The sequence below is a fragment of the Lynx canadensis genome, chromosome B1 (assembly GCF_007474595.2).
Source record: "Lynx canadensis isolate LIC74 chromosome B1, mLynCan4.pri.v2, whole genome shotgun sequence".
NCBI classification, from domain to species: Eukaryota; Metazoa; Chordata; class Mammalia; order Carnivora; family Felidae; genus Lynx; species Lynx canadensis.
Window position 1 is genome coordinate 16,233,723 of NC_044306.2, and position 20,972 is coordinate 16,254,694.

Genomic DNA, 20,972 nt, shown 5'->3' on the forward strand with positions numbered 1-20,972 from the left:
AATATAAAGTTTCTCGAAGCAGGATAGATTTGTATATTCTCAGAACCTATCTCAGCACTGGCTGATTGGAATTTGTTCCAGTGGGACAAGGGACATTTCTTTCCTTGTAGTATGGCTTATATGTAAATCTACCCATCAGTATGTTCTAATAAGAAAGACTGTCTACATTCAAGTATTTATGTATTTTGTTTCTCGGTGTGGGAGGGACAAAATTGTGTGTATTAAGACAGGTAATGAGGAAAAAGAGTCAGACTTTGATGATAATTATTTGAGAAAACATTATGGCTAGAATAATTTGTAGTTTTACTAAAGGAGTGTGATGATGCATAGCTATATAAAAAATCTAGGTATGGGGGGCCTGGGTGGCTCAGTCAGTTAAGTGTCTGACTCTTGATTTCAGCTCTGATCATGATCTCATGGTTCATGGCATTGAGCCCCACGGCGGACTCTGTGCTAACTGGGATTCTCTCTCTCTCTCTGCCCCTCCCCCCTTACGCACACACATGCTCCCTCCCTCCCTCTCTCTCTCTCTCTCTCTCTCTCTTACAAAATAAATTAATAAACATTTTGTAAAAGTCTCGATATAAAGGATTCCTGTTACAATACTGCACCATGGACTGATTGTTTCAGAGCAGTGTCTGGGCACAAGGACGTCCTACTTTCTTACACTCTAAAAGGACAGCATTATAACATTCACAGGTGATCCCCACGAGCACCATTAGAGAAGGCACAAGTATATTTAGACTTTTCTTTGGTGAGTCTCAGGGCTCCATGTGAGTGTTCCAGAGGCTCTGTTGACCACAGAAGCTGAGTTCCATAACGCACACGCTGAATGTTCCCGGGTAAGCCTGGATGGCATCATGTCTTTCAACGAACAAACGGTGCTGGGGGAGAAGAGGTCCTGCCTGCTGTTCAAGGAGGAAAGGAGAGTGGAAGGCCTGTGTTCTGTTGCTGTTTGGCGGTGGCCGGAGGGATCAGTCTCAGCCTTTCTGAGAGGTGTGCTGCCTGCCCTCTTTCCTCTGCCTTCCTCCCGGCTGTCCGGAGGGAAGCCTTCCGGTCCCTCAACATCATGGGACCTTTCTCAGCTTGAATTCGGACGACGGCTTGATTTGGTTTGGTTTTTAGTGTTTTGGGGTTTTGCTTTTTTACATTGTTAAAAACTAAGAAATACTTATGTTGTTTTCTAAACAGTCCGACTATATTTGCCACATAAAAGTGTTTGTGATCATACAGTACAAGTTCTTATCCAGGAGGCTTCAAAAAAAAAAAAAAAAATCACAGGCCCGTGAAATGATACGCTTGAAAGTGTGTATGAATGTTCAAATGTGCATTTTTCTTTTTCTGGAGGAGAGCTCTCTCTTTCATCTAATTCCTAATCCTCAAAGGATTAAGAACTCTCTCTATAGCAACTTCAGGGATCATTATTTAAAGGAACTCCTGTCCCAGGCCAATGGTCTTCTGGTCTCCGTTCAAAGAGCGTTTTGCTACTTTGTGAGGCGATAGTTTACTATTTACTGTTTTTGTGAGGCAGCTGTCCCCCTGTTAGACTGTTTTAACTGTGAAGCAATTCTGTATATATGCCAAGAGAATTTTCTACAGTGAAAGCTTTTCCATAAAAGAACGAGCTGTTTTGAACATGGATGGTATTTGCCATCCATGGAAATGCGCTACATGAATGTTCCGGTGGGGAGAACTCTCCTGCCTGACTGTCCACCTTCTCTCTACTTCAAACCGCAAACACTTAATAGCTGTTTCCAGGCTCAGATATAGATGTAGTCATTGTCTTGGGATAGCTGGATGCCTATTTTCTCCAGTGACTCCTCTGCTCTTAATTCCTCCCCTAGCATAGGTTCATTAAATACGGGAGTGTTGAATATCCCACCTCTTTGGAAAAATTACTCCGATGTTTTTCTCATGTGGTTTGTACTTGTTATATGAAATTGTCATGAAAATCATGACTGCAAAAGACTTACCAAGTGACCGGCCATGCTGCATGATAATGCTTGAGTTGAGCGAGCCTGGGAGAGAGTAAGCTGAAGGGGAGAACGGCCTTTGATAGTAACTCATTGGGCTCACAGCACCTCCTGAGTTTCCATTCACTGTTATCTGGCTCTGAGAAGAGAGTTGAGACATCCAGGCAAAGTGAGGAATATAAGGAACACAACTGTTTGGATTTACGTATCATGAAGCAATCTATCCTATTCTAAAAGAATCAATCTTTTCTGGCAAATCATCAGAAAGGCATGATAAACCACTGGCTTCTCCCTATTCCAATCTCATTTAGTACTTTATGGGTCTCATTTTGGTTTCTTGAGAATTTATTGTTTTGATTGATTTATATCTGAGTATATTATATCCCCAGCGAGATCTTAAGATACTTGTTGGAGATAGTCATATATGTGCTGCTTTTATGTTTTTTTTATAATGTTCGACCTGTGCTAATAACATAGTAGATATTCAATGGACACGTATTCTAATTGAATTGGATCAACTTAGTTCACAGAGGCTGAGCTCACCACTATTAAGGATGCCTCTCTATCCGCAACACAGCGCCCAGCCTGGGCACGGGGGAGATTACATAATGCATGCAAATGAGACGAAACATTAGTAAGAGCATTTGGTTAAAATACTTTACAGCTGAATACACACAAACACAGATAAAGAACCATCATTTGCGAACCTTTTCTACTTTTCTACTGATCCTAAAACAAATTAAACTTCTACAATACAGGCCTGAAATGTAGGTAGTCAATTACTTACATATTTCCTTGATTTGTCATTTTAAAGCTCATGTTTTGAAAATGGCCAAGAGTTAATTTCATATCTTTATAGCCATACCACATCTGCCCTGGGGTCAATAAATATTCCATCACAGTGATTGTGCTTACTGATTAAGTGCTTCTCTGAGCTATTACAGAAACCACTCTCCTGTCACAAACCACCATATCTTATAGGTCTTATACCTGAACAGCGCTGGACATTCAAATGATCCGAGGCACTGGCCCACCCAAATGCCTCAGAGCCTGTCCACAAGTTTGATAAATTACCTGAGGATATTTTTGCCACCTTGCCCAAATTGGTTTGGTTGTTCTTTGTAAATATAATTATGGTACTATTGCTATAATGTGTTACAATGAGTGTTAAAAGCAGAATTCTTATGAAAAACCATCATGTTACTGTGTTACTAAACTTAGAAAAGTTGGCTTGAATCCTATTTTGATAGTTTCAATAATATTGATTATGGGTTAAGAAAATAAATATTGCAAATAGACTTCATCTTTCATCATGTTAAACGGACCAGGATTTTAACTAATGAAATCATACCATTAGAATTTTAGAAAATACTTTATTGTTATAGTGTAATACTTATTAGGAAAATCATCTCAGGGACGACCTATGTGCAATTTGACCTGCAACTTGAAACTAAGTTCAGCTCCAGTTAGCTCTGATTGTGCCTGTAAGACTATATGTATGTAAGCCTTTCAGGCTCCTAAGGAGTCTTAAGTATAGCAAATTGAATTGGTTAGTACATAATTTTATATGCTATTACTGTTCTGTGTTTTTGGTTAAAGGCCCTACTATTCCTTGAAGTTTTAAAACGGAGAACTATTTTTTTTTTTAATTTTTTTTTATTCAACGTTTATTTATTTTTGGGACAGAGAGAGAGACAGAGCATGAACGGGCAAGGGGCAGAGAGAGAGGGAGACACAGAATCGGAAACAGGCTCCAGGCTCTGAGCCATCAGCCCAGAGCCCGACGCGGGGCTCGAACTCCTGGACCGCGAGATCGTGACCTGGCTGAAGTCGGACGCTTAACCGACTGCGCCACCCAGGCGCCCCAAAAACGGAGAACTATTGAAAACATAGTAGAACATGGAGAATCCCAGGACCACTGTACTGTACTGGCACTGTACTGGCAGGTAGGGTGTTAGCCCTGCAAAGTGAGGGGTTTTTGTTTTGTTTTGTTTTGTTTTTTCTGTAGCCAGTCACTAACGGGAACATTTCATGGCAAAGTTTTATACCCAACCATTGAATGAACACTAAACCCCATTTAAAGCATTGTTAAGTATTTAAGAAAGATACTAAAAAGTCTTTTGTCTTCTATAATTGCGGTGTCTTGAAAAGCATGTGACTTATACTATTTCTCCGTGCATGAAATTTTCAGGTTTATGACATTGACATGACATAAAAATTATGTAGCACAACTAAAATTTTGTTTACAATGGTGCTTATTTCAAACTTCATCATAAAATCAATTTTAGAAAAAAATTCTCCACTTTTTTTGTTTGCCTAAAGTTAGATACCTTTCAAACTGAAGCCATTGTCTATACATTCTATGTGATGGCAAATGTGTGCGTTAGGAGCGCCTGGGTGGCTCAGTCCGTGAAGTGTCTGACTCTTGGTTTCAGCTCAGGTCGTGATCTCACAGTTTGTGGGTTTGAGCCCCATGTCGGGTTGTATGCTGCCAGTGCAGAGCCTGCTTCTGATTCTCTCTCTCCCTCTCTCTCTGCCCCACCCCTGCTTGTACCCTCATGCTCTCTCTCTCTCAAAATAAATCAACTTAAAAAAAAAAAAAAAGAAAATCTGTGCCTTAAAATCTGAAAGCATTTAGTTATTCATAAATCATTTGCTAGGGACTCTTGCCATATAGACATATTTAAATGATATCATTTGTATGGGGAGTATTTATATATTGCTCTAAATGAAAGATGAATTATTGGTATATAAAACAATAAATGAATTCATAAATGTCTAACCCAGAATGGCTCAGGAAAAACAATTCCAAAAGATCAGAGGGCTAAATTTCTGCAGTGTAGACTAGGAGTAGTTACATCATTCGCCCCTATAAGACAGATAGGTTCAAAAGATGTAGCGGTTAGTGAAAGAGAAGGGAGAATTAGTATCATGCGGTCAGCAATTATGTATGCGAGAAACAAGGGTATGTGAACTATTCACACAGGACAAATTCATATAAATCTCAGAGGTAAACTGTTATCTACCAGGATTTAAGACTGGGTTAAAATTGTGGAAAAATGTGAAGACTTGTGCTATAACTTGATCATCATAATATATGTATACTTATCTAAATTTCTGAGATAATTTATTCTTTTTTTGAGATAACTACTTATCAAAGCAAATCACTGTACAACTCATTAGCTAGAGCAACACAGTGTAAATATAAATGACTCTGAAATGAATCAGAATAGGGGCGCCCGGGTGGCTCAGTGGGTTAAGCGTCTGACTTTGGCTCGGGTCATGATCTCTCTGTTTTTGAGTTTGAGCCCCGCGTCGGGCTCTGTGCTGACAGCTCGGAGCCTGGAGCCTGCTTCGGATTCTGCGTCTCCCTCTCTGCCTCCCACCTTACACTCCCCCATGCCCCGCTCCACTCATGCTCTGTCTCTCTCAAAAATAAACAAACATCAAAATTTTTTTTTTTAATGAATCAGAAGACAGTTGACTTTTTCAGCTGAAAGTAGGCTTATGAGGATGACTGTAGAGCATTTTCTGGACAGACTGTGCGGAATCGGTTTAGGTATAATTTACACCTACGTGAATAAAAACGCTTGGCAGCAAAGTGAGATGCCAGACGAGAAATCAATCAGTCCTTGTGTCTGGCCCGTGGGATCTGTTTAAAAAGTGGCGGAGGCAAAGGAAGGAAGAATAATGTCCCGCATGGCCGCCTGGTGCTGCAATCTGTCACAGATGACCTCTGACCCCTGGTCAGGAAGGTGTTTCAGAATGGTCAGGGACGTCAGGGGCACCTGGGTGGCTCAGTCAGTTAAGCAGAACGGTCAGGGATGTCAGAGTCAGCTTCCTGAGCTCATGCGGGATGGTTGGGGAGAACTCACCGGAGGAGCAGGACAAGTCTGTAAGGGAGAGAGTCTGCGGTGTGGCTGTGGGCAGGGAGGACAGGAGCGAGGGGAAGGGGTTTGCAAAAAGCAGTGTGAAAGGCTGGGAGGGGGGGTCTATGCAGGTGTGAAGGCCCCAGATCAGCAGGTGGTGACAGAGTCGGTGAGGCTGGGCTGGGGTCGCCGTCAGGTAAGAAGTGGTTCAGTTCAAAAGCACCACGGAAGGAAAAGCGTGAAGAGGCTTCTGGTGTGCTTTGCCTGTAAGCCTGTGAAGCATTTACCTCTGGCACATGGGCAGCTAAGTTCTGGTTTCCAGGCTGAGTATGAGGGAAACATAACAAGAGATATAAATTATTCAGTTAATAAGAACATCTCTTTTTGCAATGTGGCAGAGAAGGCTTTATTCAGCTTAATCATCAGCTGTATTTGCAAGCCCTTTTAAGAAATATATTCAAAGGATTAGTTACCGGCATTCAGTACAGAGCAAGCATGAAAAAGTGAGGAAAATAAATCCGGTAAGTGTTCTTGGAAATAAGACCAGTTTTCACGTAGCACTGCATTGTAATTTTGGGTGGGGGCTTGAGAGGCTTGGCATCATGGAATTTTTCCCTCAGAAGTTTTGTATTGTGTCCCTGTGACAGCAAAATAATATCAGGTCGTCTATTGGCCAGCAGAATTCCTTTCGCTTCAATAGAAAAATCTTATAGCAGATTTCCCCCGACTGCCTCCCCCCTGGAAATAATCCCCCCCCCAAAAAACAGGTTACCCCATTTTTTTCTGACTTACAGACCTAAAGAACGATGGAACTAAAAACAATCAAGTGGAAAGGATATTTTGATTTCACTATAAAACACTAAAAGAATTGAACTTTAAAATATCCTAACTGTGCAAATGGAGACACCTATTTGTGAAAATGAAGTGAAGACAAAAACCAGCCCCTGATGATGGTTAGAAGGTACCTTAGTTGGTTAGAGCCACTGTTGGTTTTAAGTCTTAGGTAAAGGAGAAAGAAACTGGGGAAAAATAAGTTTTAATGCCTCCAAGGCTATATAACCCAAGAGGCTAAAAACCATGGTGGAGGGGCTGTCTGTCAAAGGAAGAGAGCGGATGGCCCATTACAGGCTTTCTAGCTATCTCTTCTGACCATCGTCATGTCTACCCACACATGTCAACTGTGATGATAAACATCAGCCTCGTCATGAGTAAATGAAACTTTGAAGCAAAAAAGAATTTTTTTTTTCTTAATTCTTCCTTTCCCCCTTCAGAATAGAGGTTTTTTTGTTTTGTTTTTGTTTTTGTTTTTGAGTGTTTGGTGTGGTGCCAGTTGTAAGACAGATAGCCGGAAGTATTGCAGGACATTAATACCAGGGTGAGGAATGAATTAAAGAAAACTGTATAAACTTAGAAATCATGCCTAGGAAAAGTTTAGGTGGTACTATTTGGTGTTCTTGGCCAGCCAGCATTTTCCTAACAGTTGGTGCCATACAACTGTTCCTCTCATAAAAAGTCATAATTAATTTTTTTCTTCAGCCTTTTAACCAAATACTTCTAAAACAAATACGTAAAAAGGTTTCTCTTAGTCACAGCTTAAAAAATGTGATGAAGACTATTGACTCTTCACTTAAGAAAAGTGTACAAATTCACGCCTACATAAAATTCCGCATAAACTTTGGGGATTGTGGATACCATAATCTAACAATCTGATTTCTCAACTTGTTCGATTAATCTGACAAGTTAAGAAATTCTAACCCTGGATAAAAAGACAGGTTTCCTTATCCTATTTTTATTTAATATGATTGCTGTTGTTGTTGTTTAAACACACTTGTTTTGAAAGTGATACTTTTTTACTGTCTCTACGGGTTTTTTTTTTTTTTAATGTTTTATTTATTTTTGAGAGAGCGCAAGTCAGGGAGGGGCAGAGAGAGGGGACAGAGGATCTGAAGCGGGCTCTGTGCCGACAACAGAGAGCCTGATGTGGAGCTTGAACTTACGAACTACAAGATCATGACCTGAGCCGAAGTTGGACACTCAACCAACTGAGCCACCCAGATGCCCCCTTTACTGTATACAGTTTTAAAATCTCTAGAATTAACTGACAGAAATCTCCAAGTTACCCAGAATTTAAAATATTCTCGTAGTAATGTATGCATGTTATTATTACATTTTTATAATAAAGTAAAATTACACTATTACGAAGTAAAACTATAATATTATGAAACTACAATAATTATAATTTGAAATGTAAGGATTTTGCTAGAATTCTGAATGCAATTCAATACAAAGCTATCTTGGGTGAGTACGGTGTCCATGGAATTTCTCATAATAATGTAATTCCACTGAAGAGCTTTCCATGTAACATGGGTCTCTTTAGTTTTACTTACGCTCAGTGAAAATTCCGTTAAATAATATAAATAACGCCAAAGGATTTGAGTTATCTGCTCAAAGGAGTTCTTTCCCCTTCAAAATTAAGAGGAAAAGCTAATGACTGTATCTCTCCCTGGATTGGCTTACCGTATGTATCCTTTTGGACTTGAAACATGTCAAATGCTAAAGCAGATTGTCTCTAAAACCACGGTTGTCATGGGTAATATGATCAGTTTGTTTGTGTGGCATGGTGTCTAGGAATGGTCTCTCTCCATTCATTTGTTCTTTCAAGAGCTTGTGTGCAGAACTCTTTCACTTTGCGAATTTCTCTCCCTACCTCCTGATATGCTCACAATTTTGAGTCCTAATGCGCGTGTGTGTAACAGATGGAATGCATCTTGGTGAGTCATACCACATTTAAATTGCTATAGATGAAATTAAAAAAAAAAATCAAGTCTATAGGTTACTCACACAAAAGCTTTGAAATAGCTTGCCATAAAGATGTAAATTACATCTTAGACTAGTTTTTTGCATGACCCTGGTCTCCTCGTTGATGAGATGCCCTCTTAGACACAGCAGGAGAGAAAACCACATGCTACATGTTTCTCTGAGGAAAATGTGATAAGAGTAGGGGCAAGAGCCTGAAAAGGGAAGAGGATTGAAAAGTCAATCCAGGGGCGCCTGGGTGGCGCAGTCGGTTAAGCGTCCGACTTCAGCCAGGTCAAGATCTCGCGGTCCGGGAGTTCGAGCCCCGCGTCGGGCTCTGGGCTGATGGCTCAGAGCCTGGAGCCTGTTTCCGATCTGTGTCTCCCTCTTTCTCTGCCCCTCCCCCGTTCATGCTCTGTCTCTCTCTGTCCCAAAAATAAATAAACATTGAAAAAAAAAATTAAAAAAAAAAAAAAAAAAAAAAGAAAAGTCAATCCAGACTACTTGGAGTAGGAAACGCTAACGTAACACGAGAGAATTTGTTTTCCTGCTGAATTTCGTGGCAGACAGACAGATGACTGCAGAAAATCATCATAGTTGTTTTGTGTCTCCATCTTCCAAGACATGTAAGGTTAAGGTGCTTGGCTGTAGGCCCACAGTCCCCAACTTTTGTGGGTATAAGTTCCTTTTCACTTTCTCCAACTGTTGAGCTGGGAGGGAGAGAGGACCTAGAGACACCAGTTTGCTGCTGCCTGGTTTCTACAAAGGAAAGGGACAGCGCTTAAACCCCAAGGTACTCAATATTCCAAGAGAGCAGCATTGAACATCTGGGTCCGCATGAATTCAACCCAGAATGCTAAGGTGAAGTTGTGGATGAAAGAGATCACTAACTCGAGGCTGGACTCCTTGAGGAACTAAGGAATGAGGAGGCTCAGGAAGGATGAGTTTCAGCAGCGGAAAAGGTGTATTGGTCGTGCGTAGGCCTTGCCAACTCAAGTGCCTACCCAGGGCCAGGAATGTACCCAGAACGGGTAGATCAGGTCAGGCGTTAGATAAGAGGGAATAGTGAGAACCACAGTAGGATGGAGAAGGCATGTTCCCCCTAAAGGCGGCCAAATTAGAAATAAAATAAACCCCGTGGCAGGCCAGCCAAACGTATCTATAGTTACAAGGCCGTGGGCCGTCAGCTTGCTGACTCTGTAGATCCAGAAGCTGGAGGTGAGAAAAGGGTTGTCGGCTGCGGGCTTGGTATAAAACTGGGGCACAGGGAAAGGAAGCATAGTCTGGCAACTCCAGGCCTCAGGGCACATGAGGAGACCCTTATCTTGGGTGCAAAATTGAAAGGAGTGACAAAAATTCAGTACCTGGGGGGAACCTGGGTGGCTCAGTCAGTTCAGTGTCTGGCTCTTGATTTCAACTCAGGTCATGATTTCACAAACTGTGAGATCGAGCCCTGCGTCAGTCTCCACACTGAGCATGGAACCTGCTTGGGGTTCTGTCTTTCTCTCTCTCTCTCTTTCCGCCCCTCCCCTGTGCATGCACTCTCTCTCTCTCAAAATTAAAAAAAAAAAATGCAGTAATTGGGACAAACATTATTTTCATGCAATCTTAGAAAAAAAAATCAAAATCAATGTCCCCCCAAAAATCCATACAGAACCAAATACCAAAAATTTAAATAGCATGACAAGTCACACTGAAGACCAAGGAAAAAGGAAAAAATTGTATCCTGGATTTTTTAATGAAAGCAAACCCATCAGTAAAATTTCCCAAATCTTCTTTTTCCTGAACTCATTTTCAGTGGAGAGAATAGCTGTGTTAGACAATTTCCCCTTGACTAACAATGATCACAAAGAAGACAATTTTCAATTAAGAGGAAGTAAGATTATAGTAAATTCTGTTTGTGTAAATAAAATATTGAAACGTAATGTTGGTTTTAATGCACCTACTTTTTAAACTTTCCAATATTTAAAAAAATTTTTTTTTCAACGTTTATTTATTTTTGGGACAGAGAGAGACAGAGCATGAACAGGGGAGGGGCAGAGAGAGAGGGAGACACAGATCGGAAACAGGCTCCAGGCTCTGAGCCATCAGCCCAGAGCCCGACGCGGGGCTCGAACTCACGGACCGCGAGATCGTGACCTGGCTGAAGTCGGACGCTTAACCGACTGCGCCACCCAGGCGCCCCTAAACTTTCCAATATTTTAAAAATGACTTCAATGTTCTAGAAAAAATTAACAATACATAACAACATATATATATGGGCACGTATTTTTATTTCTGTCTTGGGCTCCAGTTGGCTTGACATGCTACTGTGGTCTGGCACCTTAATCTTGTAGGTCTCCTTTCTTGAGGAGCATACAGAATACTTGAGAAATATCAAGCAAGGGATTTGACTGGTTTTATTCTCTATTTTTCCATAGAGTAGACAGTAATTTACTTGAATAAAAAAATCTAGGAGGGAATTACATAAGAATCAGTCCCCTTATACTGAGAAATCATTTATATTTTATTGGGTGTCATAATGGTTCTTTCATTATTTTTTTTCTCTTCACTCGTTGGATAAAGGTACTAAAATTTCTACTAACTTAAGGGAATGGTGTCTTACGTTGATTTTAAAACACTACCAGGATAACTGGAGTTGACCGTTGAAAATGGATGACCAAATAATGGAAATTGCTGATGGGTACTTATAATGGAGTTTTATAATATAATTATCCATCTCATTGTTAAGACTTTGAATTTCCATAATTTTTAAATAAACAATTTAAGAATTTTTAGGAAAAATAAAAGTCAATCTTTACCCCCCCCCCCCCCCCCCCCCCCCCCTTCCTGCTTCTGTAATAATCAACCTCCTCTCTCTGCCCCTCCTGAGGATGCTGGGGAGGAAGTACCTGGCAGCCATGTTTGTATTAGGCGATTCCATTTCTCTGGCCACAGCTGACTGTTCAGGAGAATAACTGAACTGAACTGGGCCAATTAGGCACTTCCTCCTGCCGGGGAATTTGAATTATATGACACTGAATGTCCCAGTCAGGCAGTAGTGTTCCCCACAACCCCAGACACAAGTTCATGCATAACTGGCACCAGACAATGTCATAGGAATCCACAGACCACTTGAAGCAATGAGAGGATAGAAGCTAGGAGAGAACGAGGCTGACTCACAGAGGACAGAAGGAACTAGGTGGCATCTAAGATGGGGAAAGAGTAGCCAACTGGTCATTCCCCTGTTCCCCGAAGGCCTGGCTGTACCACTGGCATTTCAGTGATACAAGATTGCCCTATAGTCTCACAAGGAGGACCCTTTGACCAGAGATCTTAACACCTACCGGTGGGTGCAAGTGATCCAAAACTGTCACCCAGATTCGGACACACAGTGTGGTATCTGACCAGGGGAGTGAATATTTCCACTGTCCTCTGTGGTACTCTGATGGAGAATATGATTTTGAATCTCGGAAGGTGTCATATTTTAAGAATGTTGCCAGAAGGTGGGGTTCAGGAGTCAGGTTATCTCAGAAAATAGAGGCAGTGGAAGCTACTGGAAGAGCTGTGGATCTGGAGTCAGACAGACTTGGGCAGGTCATTTAGTCTCCCTTGGCCTCCGTTTCCTCATGTGTAACATGTGGGCATTAGTAAAACCCCTCTCCTAAAGCTGGTGAAAATTAAGTGTGGAAATGTACGTAAAGTCCTTAGTATAGTACCAAAAAAAGCATTTAGTACAAAAAAAAAAAAAAATGAAATGCCTGGAAAGCACAGGCATGCTTTGCCCAAAGCAAAGAGCAGGGTAAGGAGAACATTAATATGAAAACCGCCATCAGCTGATAGCGTAACAGACTCAGAGAGAAGAATATGGGATGTTGGTTGGCCGTCCTGATGGAACGCGTGAGCGATCGGTGCGGTATTGATGGGATTGGTCCAGACAGCATACTTTGTATTCTAAACCTTTCTTACCATTCTGCGCTGCTGACATTTATTCATTATTCTGCCTTCCTTAACTTAGACATCTTGATTGCATGGAGCAACAGAGATGACTTTGCTCCTTCCTCTGCATGACAGCGAGATAAAATTCTCCTCTGAGTCTCTAACATATGTGCAGCCACAGCTGTGAAAGTAGGCTCTGACAAATGATTGATTAGGTTATTTCATAATAGAAGGGTCGAGATTATCCTCCTGAAGCAACGGGAACAGCGTTCACCAATGCCAGGGAAAATATTTAGGGTGTCGCTTTTGCTGTCTTTTCAAAGCTTCTGGCTTAGACCTCCGCTTATCTGACACTGAAGAACAATGTGACTTTTTTAGCAACAGGGTATCTGTTCCCACAGTGATAGTCGGGTAACACACCTCATTTTGGTTCTATTTATAAATTAGTAGGAAAATCAAACAATATGTTTCATCATCAAATATGGAGAGAATAGAAATTCCTAAAAGTAGGTTGCTGTTTTCTTCTTAAACCAACAGACAGACTTTAACAAAAACAGCAAAAAAAAAAAAAAAAAAAAAAAAAAAATAGACGGAACTCGTAGAACACTGAAGTTTCCTTTTCACTTCTCAGTGTAGAGAATTTTTGTTTCTTGGGTCTGGTAATTTCTTGGGAGGCTAATTCTTTATAATGGAGCCTATATTGGGCTGATTCATAGAGTGTAGCCTACAGCTCTCAGTATTTGATGAGACTTCTCACCAGAACTCGGAGTGTAAGTATTTAAAATGCAAAGGTCACCATTGTGAGAGGCCATTACGTGGAAAATGAGACTTAACAATGCCCATTTTTCACAATAGGCAAGATGGGGAAACAGCCTAAATATGGATCAGTGGAAGAATGGAGTAAAGAAAGTGTGATATGTACATACAATGGAATGCTATTCAGTCTTAAGAAAGAAAGAAATCCTGTCACGTGAGACACGGATGAACCTTGAGGACCTTATGCTCGGTGAAATAAGCCAGTCACAGAAAGACAAATCTTGCACGATCCCGCTTACAGGAGGTATTTAAGACAGTCAAACTCAGAGAAGCAGAGAACAGGAAATCGGTTGCCAGGGGCAGGGGCGGGGGTTTGGGAGGGACGTGGGTTGCTGTTCAACAGGTATAATGTTTCAGTTATGCCACATGAATACGTTCTGAAGATCTGCCCTGCAACATTGTGGCTATAGTTAACGATACGCTTTAAAATCTGTTAAAAGGGTAGATCTCATGTTAACTATTCTTTTTTTTAAATTTTTTTTTTTTCAACGTTTATTTATTTTTGGGACAGAGAGAGACAGAGCGTGAACGGGGGAGGGGCAGAGAGAGAGGGAGACACAGAATCGGAAACAGGCTCCAGGCTCTGAGCCATCAGCCCAGAGCCCGACGCGGGGCTCGAACTCACGGACCGCGAGATCGTGACCTGGCTGAAGTCGGACGCTTAACCGACTGCGCCACCCAGGCGCCCCGTCATGTTAACTATTCTTACTACAATCAATCAATCAATCAATAAAAGCGAGCCCAAAGTGCAATAATGTCATTCCACCCTTTGACAAAATGCTATAAAGGGCAACACACTCTCATCATGGAACACACTGCAGGTCAGATGAAATAAACTTTAATCCACTCCTAAAAAAATGTGTTGTGGAAAACAACAGATTTCCTTTTCCCCATCAGAGGTAGAGTTTGGAAAAAGGATACTATTTTAAAATAACAACTTCTACATATCGAGGGGTTACTATGTAGCAGGCCCTACACCAGACTCCTTGTATACAGTAAGTTATTCAAACTTCACAGGGGATGAATGCCGTTATCATCCCCATTTTACAGATGAAAGACTGAGGCTCGGAGAGGGAGAATCACTGGATGAAAGGGCTTACAATAATAAGGCCTTGAAAGGGTGTCTTTCCAATTGCTCTTCTCCTAGTCTCTCTTAAGCCCACTCCAAGAAAGTCTCCATACCCACCACTAATTCCAGGATGATTTAGCAGAACTCATCGTACACTTGCCCCGTCAGCAGTATTTGTGCAGTTAACCATCTCTTCCTTCTCCGTATACTTTCCTTGCTGGGCTTTTAGGATACCACATGTTCCTGGATTTCCTCCTCCTTTAGTGGATGCTTCTTTTAGTCTCCTCTGCTGGTTCCTTCTTTTACTATTGGGATGCTCTTGGGCTCAGTCCTCGGGCCTCTTGTTTTCTCAGTACTCATGCCCTGGTGATCTCATTCAGTCTCTTGCCTACGAGAACCATCTGTAGGCTGGTATCTCCGACCTGGACCCTTTACCTGAATGCCAGGCTCCTACATTGGACCGCTTACTCCACCCCCGCATGTGGATATCTCATAGACACCTCAAACTTACCATATCCCAGTGGAACCTCTGATTTTCCCGCAGACCTGCTCTACCCAAAGTTATCCAGTCTGTGTGGGCAAAGGCTGGCAAATTCCATCCTCTTCAGGTGCAAAGATTCAAAACCTTGGAGTCAGTCTTCACTCTTCTCTCTCCCTCACGTCCCCCATGCAGTCTGACAGGCAGTCCCGTTTTCCCTATTTTCACAATACATCCAGAATCTGATTTCTCCTCACCTCTGCTGCTTCTACCCTGCCTTGAGCACCATCATTTCTCACGTAAATGGTTGCAAAAGCCACCTAACTGGCTGCCTGGTCTCCTTTCGCCCTAGCGTAGTTTGTTCTCCCCTGAGCTGCCAGAATGATTCAGTTAGACCGCGAGTTAAATGACAATTGCGGTAGCCTTGAGATTTCCCAATGGCTCCCATTTTTATTGAGAGTAAAAGTTGAAATCCTTGCAGTGTTTGCAGGGACTGCTGTCATCTGGCCACTGTCACCTCTGACGTCCCCTCTGCCTCCTCCGTGCCTGCCTTTCTCCCTCTCCTTTCCACTGGCTTCCCTGCTGGTCCTCGAGCAGCCCCAGCATGCTTCAGTTTTTTGTTTTTTTTTTTTAATTTTTTTTTTCAACGTTTATTTATTTTTGGGACAGAGAGAGACAGAGCATGAACGGGGGAGGGGCAGAGAGAGAGAGAGGGAGACACAGAACCGGAAACAGGCTCCAGGCTCCGAGCCATCAGCCCAGAGCCCGACGCGGGGCTCGAACTCACGGACCGTGAGATCGTGACCTGGCTGAAGTCGGACGCTTAACCGACTGCGCCACCCAGGCGGCCCATGCTTCAGTTTTAAAGCCTTTACACGATGCTCTCTCCGACAGGAATAGTCTTGCCCCTTCAAAGCTGTTCGGTCTTCTCAATGAGGATCCTTGGACTGCCCCAAATAACGTGGACTCTGCTCCCCAGATCCCTGCTTAGTATTGCTTAGTTATTTACAGAATCTCCTTCTGATGTATATAATCTAAGTTTTTTTTTTTTTTTTATTAAGTTTTGCCTCTCTCTGGCAAGATTTTAATTCTCGATAGTTTCAAATACAGCTCTGTGACTAGAACAGACTTGACACATAGTAGATACCCAGTAAATAATTGCTCAGTGAATAACAGTGACAGGTTCTCAACGGCTTAATTTGTGTTTCATGCTGATTCTCTGGGGATTATGTAGTGAAACCAACTATCTCTGGTCGGCATGGATAGTGACAAAACCGTGGAAAAAGAAAGTTATCGAACTTCAGTTTCCCTGCATATAATAAACTCCTAGTATTTTTAGTTGCTATTATAATTATTGTTATCATATTTCATAGGGGCTTTCAAAAGATATTACCTTAATTCAAAGAAATTTCGCTAATGAATTAATTTTGCATATCACAATCAGCTGATGAAGGAGATCTTTTTAGCAGAGGTAGTATGAAAATACCCGTTTGTCTTTCTTTTTTTTTTTTCAATATTTATTTTTGAGACAGAGAGAGACAGAGCATGAACCGGGGAGGGCCAGAGAGAGGGAGACACAGAATCTGAAACAGGCTCCAGGCTCTGAGCCGTCAGCCCAGAGCCCGACGCGGGGCTCGAACTCACGGACCGCGAGATCGTGACCTGAGCCGAAGTCAGATGCTTAACCGACTGAGCCACCCAGGCGCCCCCCGCCCTGTTTGTCTTTTTAATCATCTAAGCTTAAGGTTTCTGCTGTACAGGTGGGAAAAGGGATGTGGTGTCAATCAGATGTCTGATTTTCTACAAAGTTTAAAAATATATCTCTTCAAGGATATGTTTTGGATGATCTTTAATAGTGCAGCTACAGGAAATCGTATTATAGAGATTATTTACTTGGGTATTAGCGTTTCCAGTACTCCCACTACTGCTGTAGCTGTATTTTATCTTTATTAATGGCTACCTCGTATGTAGTGCTTGCTCTGTGCTGAGTAGTTTTCTTCCACTATCTCCCTAGTCCTACCATAACCTAGGAATTAAGGATTAATTATTATTCTCATTTCTTTGCTCAGACCGACAGAGAAGTTAAGAAGGTTGCCTCATCACATAGCCAGTGATGGAGTTGAACTGAAACCTGCTGTTTATCCTTAAAGCTTATGCTCTTAACACTATATCGTGTTGCAGAAACCAAGAAGAGGAACATTTATCTTCTAAGTGATTAATAAATGCCAGTAGAATGACACTATGAGAGCAGTTTACATATAGGGAAATAAGGGTTTACTTCCTAACAGTCTGGATATTAAAGACTGACGACTCTATGTCCTGAAATAAATTTTAAGAGGTAGAAATGGATCAAGTTTCAGTGGAAATGAATATTGAGGTACAAAGGAGTAAATGCTGGATGAATTAAAATACATGTTCCCTGCCGAAGTGAATCGTAATTGCTAATTATGTTATATAGGTCAATGAGGTAAATCAAGGCACTCAAAGGCCTGACATAAAAAATATTTCTGTGAAACTTAAAAATACTTTGAGCACTGAGGTGGTTTGCAGAGTATTCAGTGGTAACCAATTCATCAATACTTAGAGGGAAGAAATGTTAGCACATGATTTCTGGATTAAAAATCTGTGCATATTATATATATTATATTATATATATATAATTATATATATAATATATATGTATATTATATATATATAATATGCACATATATATTGGTTGGTTGTATATATATATATATACAACAATATATATATTGTGTACATATACACAATATATATTGCTTGGTATACATCGGTTGATATGTATTTTTTTAATTAAAAGATACCTAGAAATCTATTGATGAACTTAGTAGGGTTTGAAATAAGAAGATGGTTTCTTTCTCCTTTCCCTTCCTGCTCGGAAACTAACAAAGCATTTGGTTATATAAGAAGCCCAAATCAGAGGAGTTAGGGTCTCTACTGAGCACCTGTAAGAAGAGATTGGAAAGTGTAATGTACCACCCGGCAGTCTGAGGACTGGGAGGCCGCAGCAACTGCAGATTTTTGTCTCTCTTGCTGAAGAGGTATCTTTGTGGTCTCTGGAGAAAGCTCAGGTAGCTGTTTGTGGCTTTCAGGATCGTGTCCTGAAACGGGAGTTATCTGAATGGAGAGAGATGCTGTGTATATCCCAGGCACTGGGTTAGGGGGTGGTGAGCAAGGCCTTTTGAGCCACGAGGGCACCTCAACAGGTTGGGACAACCGTGGAGTATTAAAGTGGACACTACTTCCTAGATCCTGGTTATGGATTAGTTTCAGTGTAGAAATTTGTCGAGTTTGAGAGTCCTGCGTGTAATCCTCTTGTAGAAATGGGGTGCTGGTGTCAGCATTTGATGGGGGACCAGTGCTGGCAGCTGCTGGGAGCGGGTTAGTGATTTTTTGGGTATATGACACAGTTGTGTTAGATTCTTCCGAATACACAATTGTCTGGTTTGAGTCATCATTGGAATACATAGTTCCTTCAAGAGGTTTTCTGCTAGTAAAGTACTTCGTACAGGAGGGAGTTTGTGTGTTAGTTACTAGTTGATCTAAAATGTCACCCTGTGTGTGGCTGGTTATCAAGGAACTACAAAAGCTCTCTTTTCTGGGCGGTGGAAAGGGTGCCTGGATTGCCAAAAGCATCCGGAGAGAGAAATAATGTTGAAGGAAAAACAGAGAGAAAGTCAAAGTTAGTCATTAAAGAAACCAGCGTCAACCTTACCCTTAAAGAAAGTAAAACAATGTCATATCTCTTTATTATTCTACACATTTTGTTGGCTAGATTAAACGATCATTTTTGTTCCATTTAGAATGCCTTGTAATTTATTTTTGATAGTTGCCCTCTGGGAGAAAACGGTTTTTATGGAGAATACATTATGAAGTTTGACTCCATCTATATTTTTGAAAATTATGTTAAAAATGAACATGTGTTCTCTTGGCAAATTTTTTAGACCTTGGGATATATGCATAATTTTAGACTTTGAGGTATAGGTACCCTATATTTATTCACACTGTTTTGGTAACACTTTTAAGATTTGGGGCACAATTTTACTAAGATCTCCAACACAAGGTTCTTTCAGTTAATGTAATGAACAGTTGCATAACTCCTATTTATTGAATAAACGTATGGCCGACCGCATAACTTCGAAACCAAAGCATCGGCTGACAGCTTTTTATGAATTTAAGGAAATATCATAAACATTATGTAGAAAGTGATCGTACTTTTATGAACTGAATCAGAAAAAAAGCCCCACAAAGCCCGTTTTGAGCTTAAAACTTGTCCTCTATGTTGTGAATTCAAGTTTGGCAAGGAATACAGATCCAAAAGCAAAAACACATTAAAGATAAAAGATGCATCTAAATATGCACATGTTGCTGGAGAAGAGACTCTAAAGCATATTTTTAACCATGTTTAAAATAACACAGTAAACAAGGCTGTGCAAGATTACCTGAGTTGGTGACTTTTTTTCTTGTAAGTTTGGTCGAACGCTTCTAAAACCTTTTGCTGCAAGAGAGGAATATGTAGCATCGCCGTTCAGTGTCTCTTGATTTCGATCATTGTAAGAGCTCCAAGCTTTTATTAAGGGAAGACAAATTGGATACAAAAATATCTACATTCACTTTTAACATTTTTTTGGTAAAATTTATTTTTATTTCCAAAATAGAATTTAATTTCTTTCTAGAAATTAAATTCAGTTTCATAGACATAAGTGTATATGCAATTGAAGTTTACTGTGAGGTCAACAATGTGACTACAAATATGTTAACAAAAAAAACTCACAACAAATGCAATGGTCATTCAGAATAGCTTTTCTGTACCTGAGTCTGGTGACTGAGAATCACGTCCTAAAAGAAAAAGAAATGCTGAAATTAATACCAGGGTAAAAGAAATGAACAGTCTAGTAAAGATCATTTGGGAAAGAACCACAACCACTTTCTTTTTTTTGCAAACATGATCTCATTTCTAAAACTCGAAGTAAGTCCAATCTACTAAATGAGAGGTTTGTGCATTTATGTTTATTTCAATTAAAATATCATTCATTAAACATAATATGTAATTAACACATATAACAAACACTGATTTTTCCCCCTCAATAATATTGCAACCATGTAATTTTATGTTATTATTGCCCAAGCTGGATATATGAATTTTTAAATACCAAATTAAAGGATCAAAAGGTATCTGGTTGGAAAACAATAACTGCTTCTCCAAGCATTAAATCAAGCCACGAGATACTTAGTTTTCACTGCCCTCGTGTTAGTAATCATACTCAAGTCCTATGTTAGATAGCAGTCAATTTTTTGTAGCCTGCATTTCATTTTTATATTTTAAGAAAGTGTAGGTGTTTCCACCATATTCTGCAATATTTTCAAATCGTTCTCTGGACTTTGAATTTTCTTCTTGTTGCCATTTTAAAATCATTTTGTATTCAAATATGAAAGAGCTGTTACGGTATATTCCATTGTCTTGCAGAAAGCTATGGAAAACAAGTTCAGTATTAACATAGTTGGAAAATGGCTCAATGGCATATTTACTATGGGGTTTATTTGAATTATACATTCAAGAATACTCTGTAACCGAGGTACACTTGAGGTAATCAGTTTGTTCTTTTATACCACATGGCCAACTTCTCACAGAATCATAAAGCCTGAACTTTAGAAAGGACCTTAGGGGTCATCCAGCCTGATCTTCTGTCCAGTCCTGGACTCCTCCTCAAGGTTTCCCGAGACCATTATTAAATTGCTGTATTTCAATGCCTGATAGAACACAAATGTTACATGTGAAAAGGACTCTTCATTTTCTTTCTAACGCTTATGGGATACTTTGAAATCTAAACACATGAATTTGGAGTGATAAAAATGAGTTGAGAAATGAGAGTTTGATTTTTAGATAAAATATTTGGTGTAGACTCTTTCCAAATCAAAGGAACAAACATGTGACATAGCACAGAGTCCATTACCATGTCTCCAGCTCATGTGAGTTAGAGAAGACTGACAAATCTTCATCCTTTGTGATAGTTGCTAATTTAGTATGGAAT

At 40.5% G+C, this 20,972-nt stretch overlaps 1 protein-coding gene across 12 annotated transcripts in view; it reads right to left on the bottom strand.

The window, feature by feature from the left end:
- The window catches only part of SORBS2 (sorbin and SH3 domain containing 2), a 222,688-nt gene that overhangs the window by 71,715 nt on the left and 130,001 nt on the right, over positions 1 to 20,972 (bottom strand). For 7 of the 12 annotated variants that reach the window (XM_032592813.1, XM_032592812.1, XM_032592811.1 and 4 more), the window contains exons 5-7: positions 19,753 to 19,779; positions 19,383 to 19,507; positions 1,974 to 2,112 (exon numbers count right to left, since the gene is read on the bottom strand). In XM_032592813.1, coding sequence (XP_032448704.1) covers positions 1,974 to 2,112; positions 19,383 to 19,507; positions 19,753 to 19,779 — 291 coding nt within the window. Of the gene's footprint in view, positions 1 to 1,973; positions 2,113 to 6,129; positions 6,166 to 17,916; positions 18,559 to 19,382; positions 19,508 to 19,752; positions 19,780 to 20,972 lie in introns of all 12 variants that reach the window. The other 5 variants (XM_032592814.1, XM_032592821.1, XM_032592818.1 and 2 more) reach the window with 2 other exon arrangements.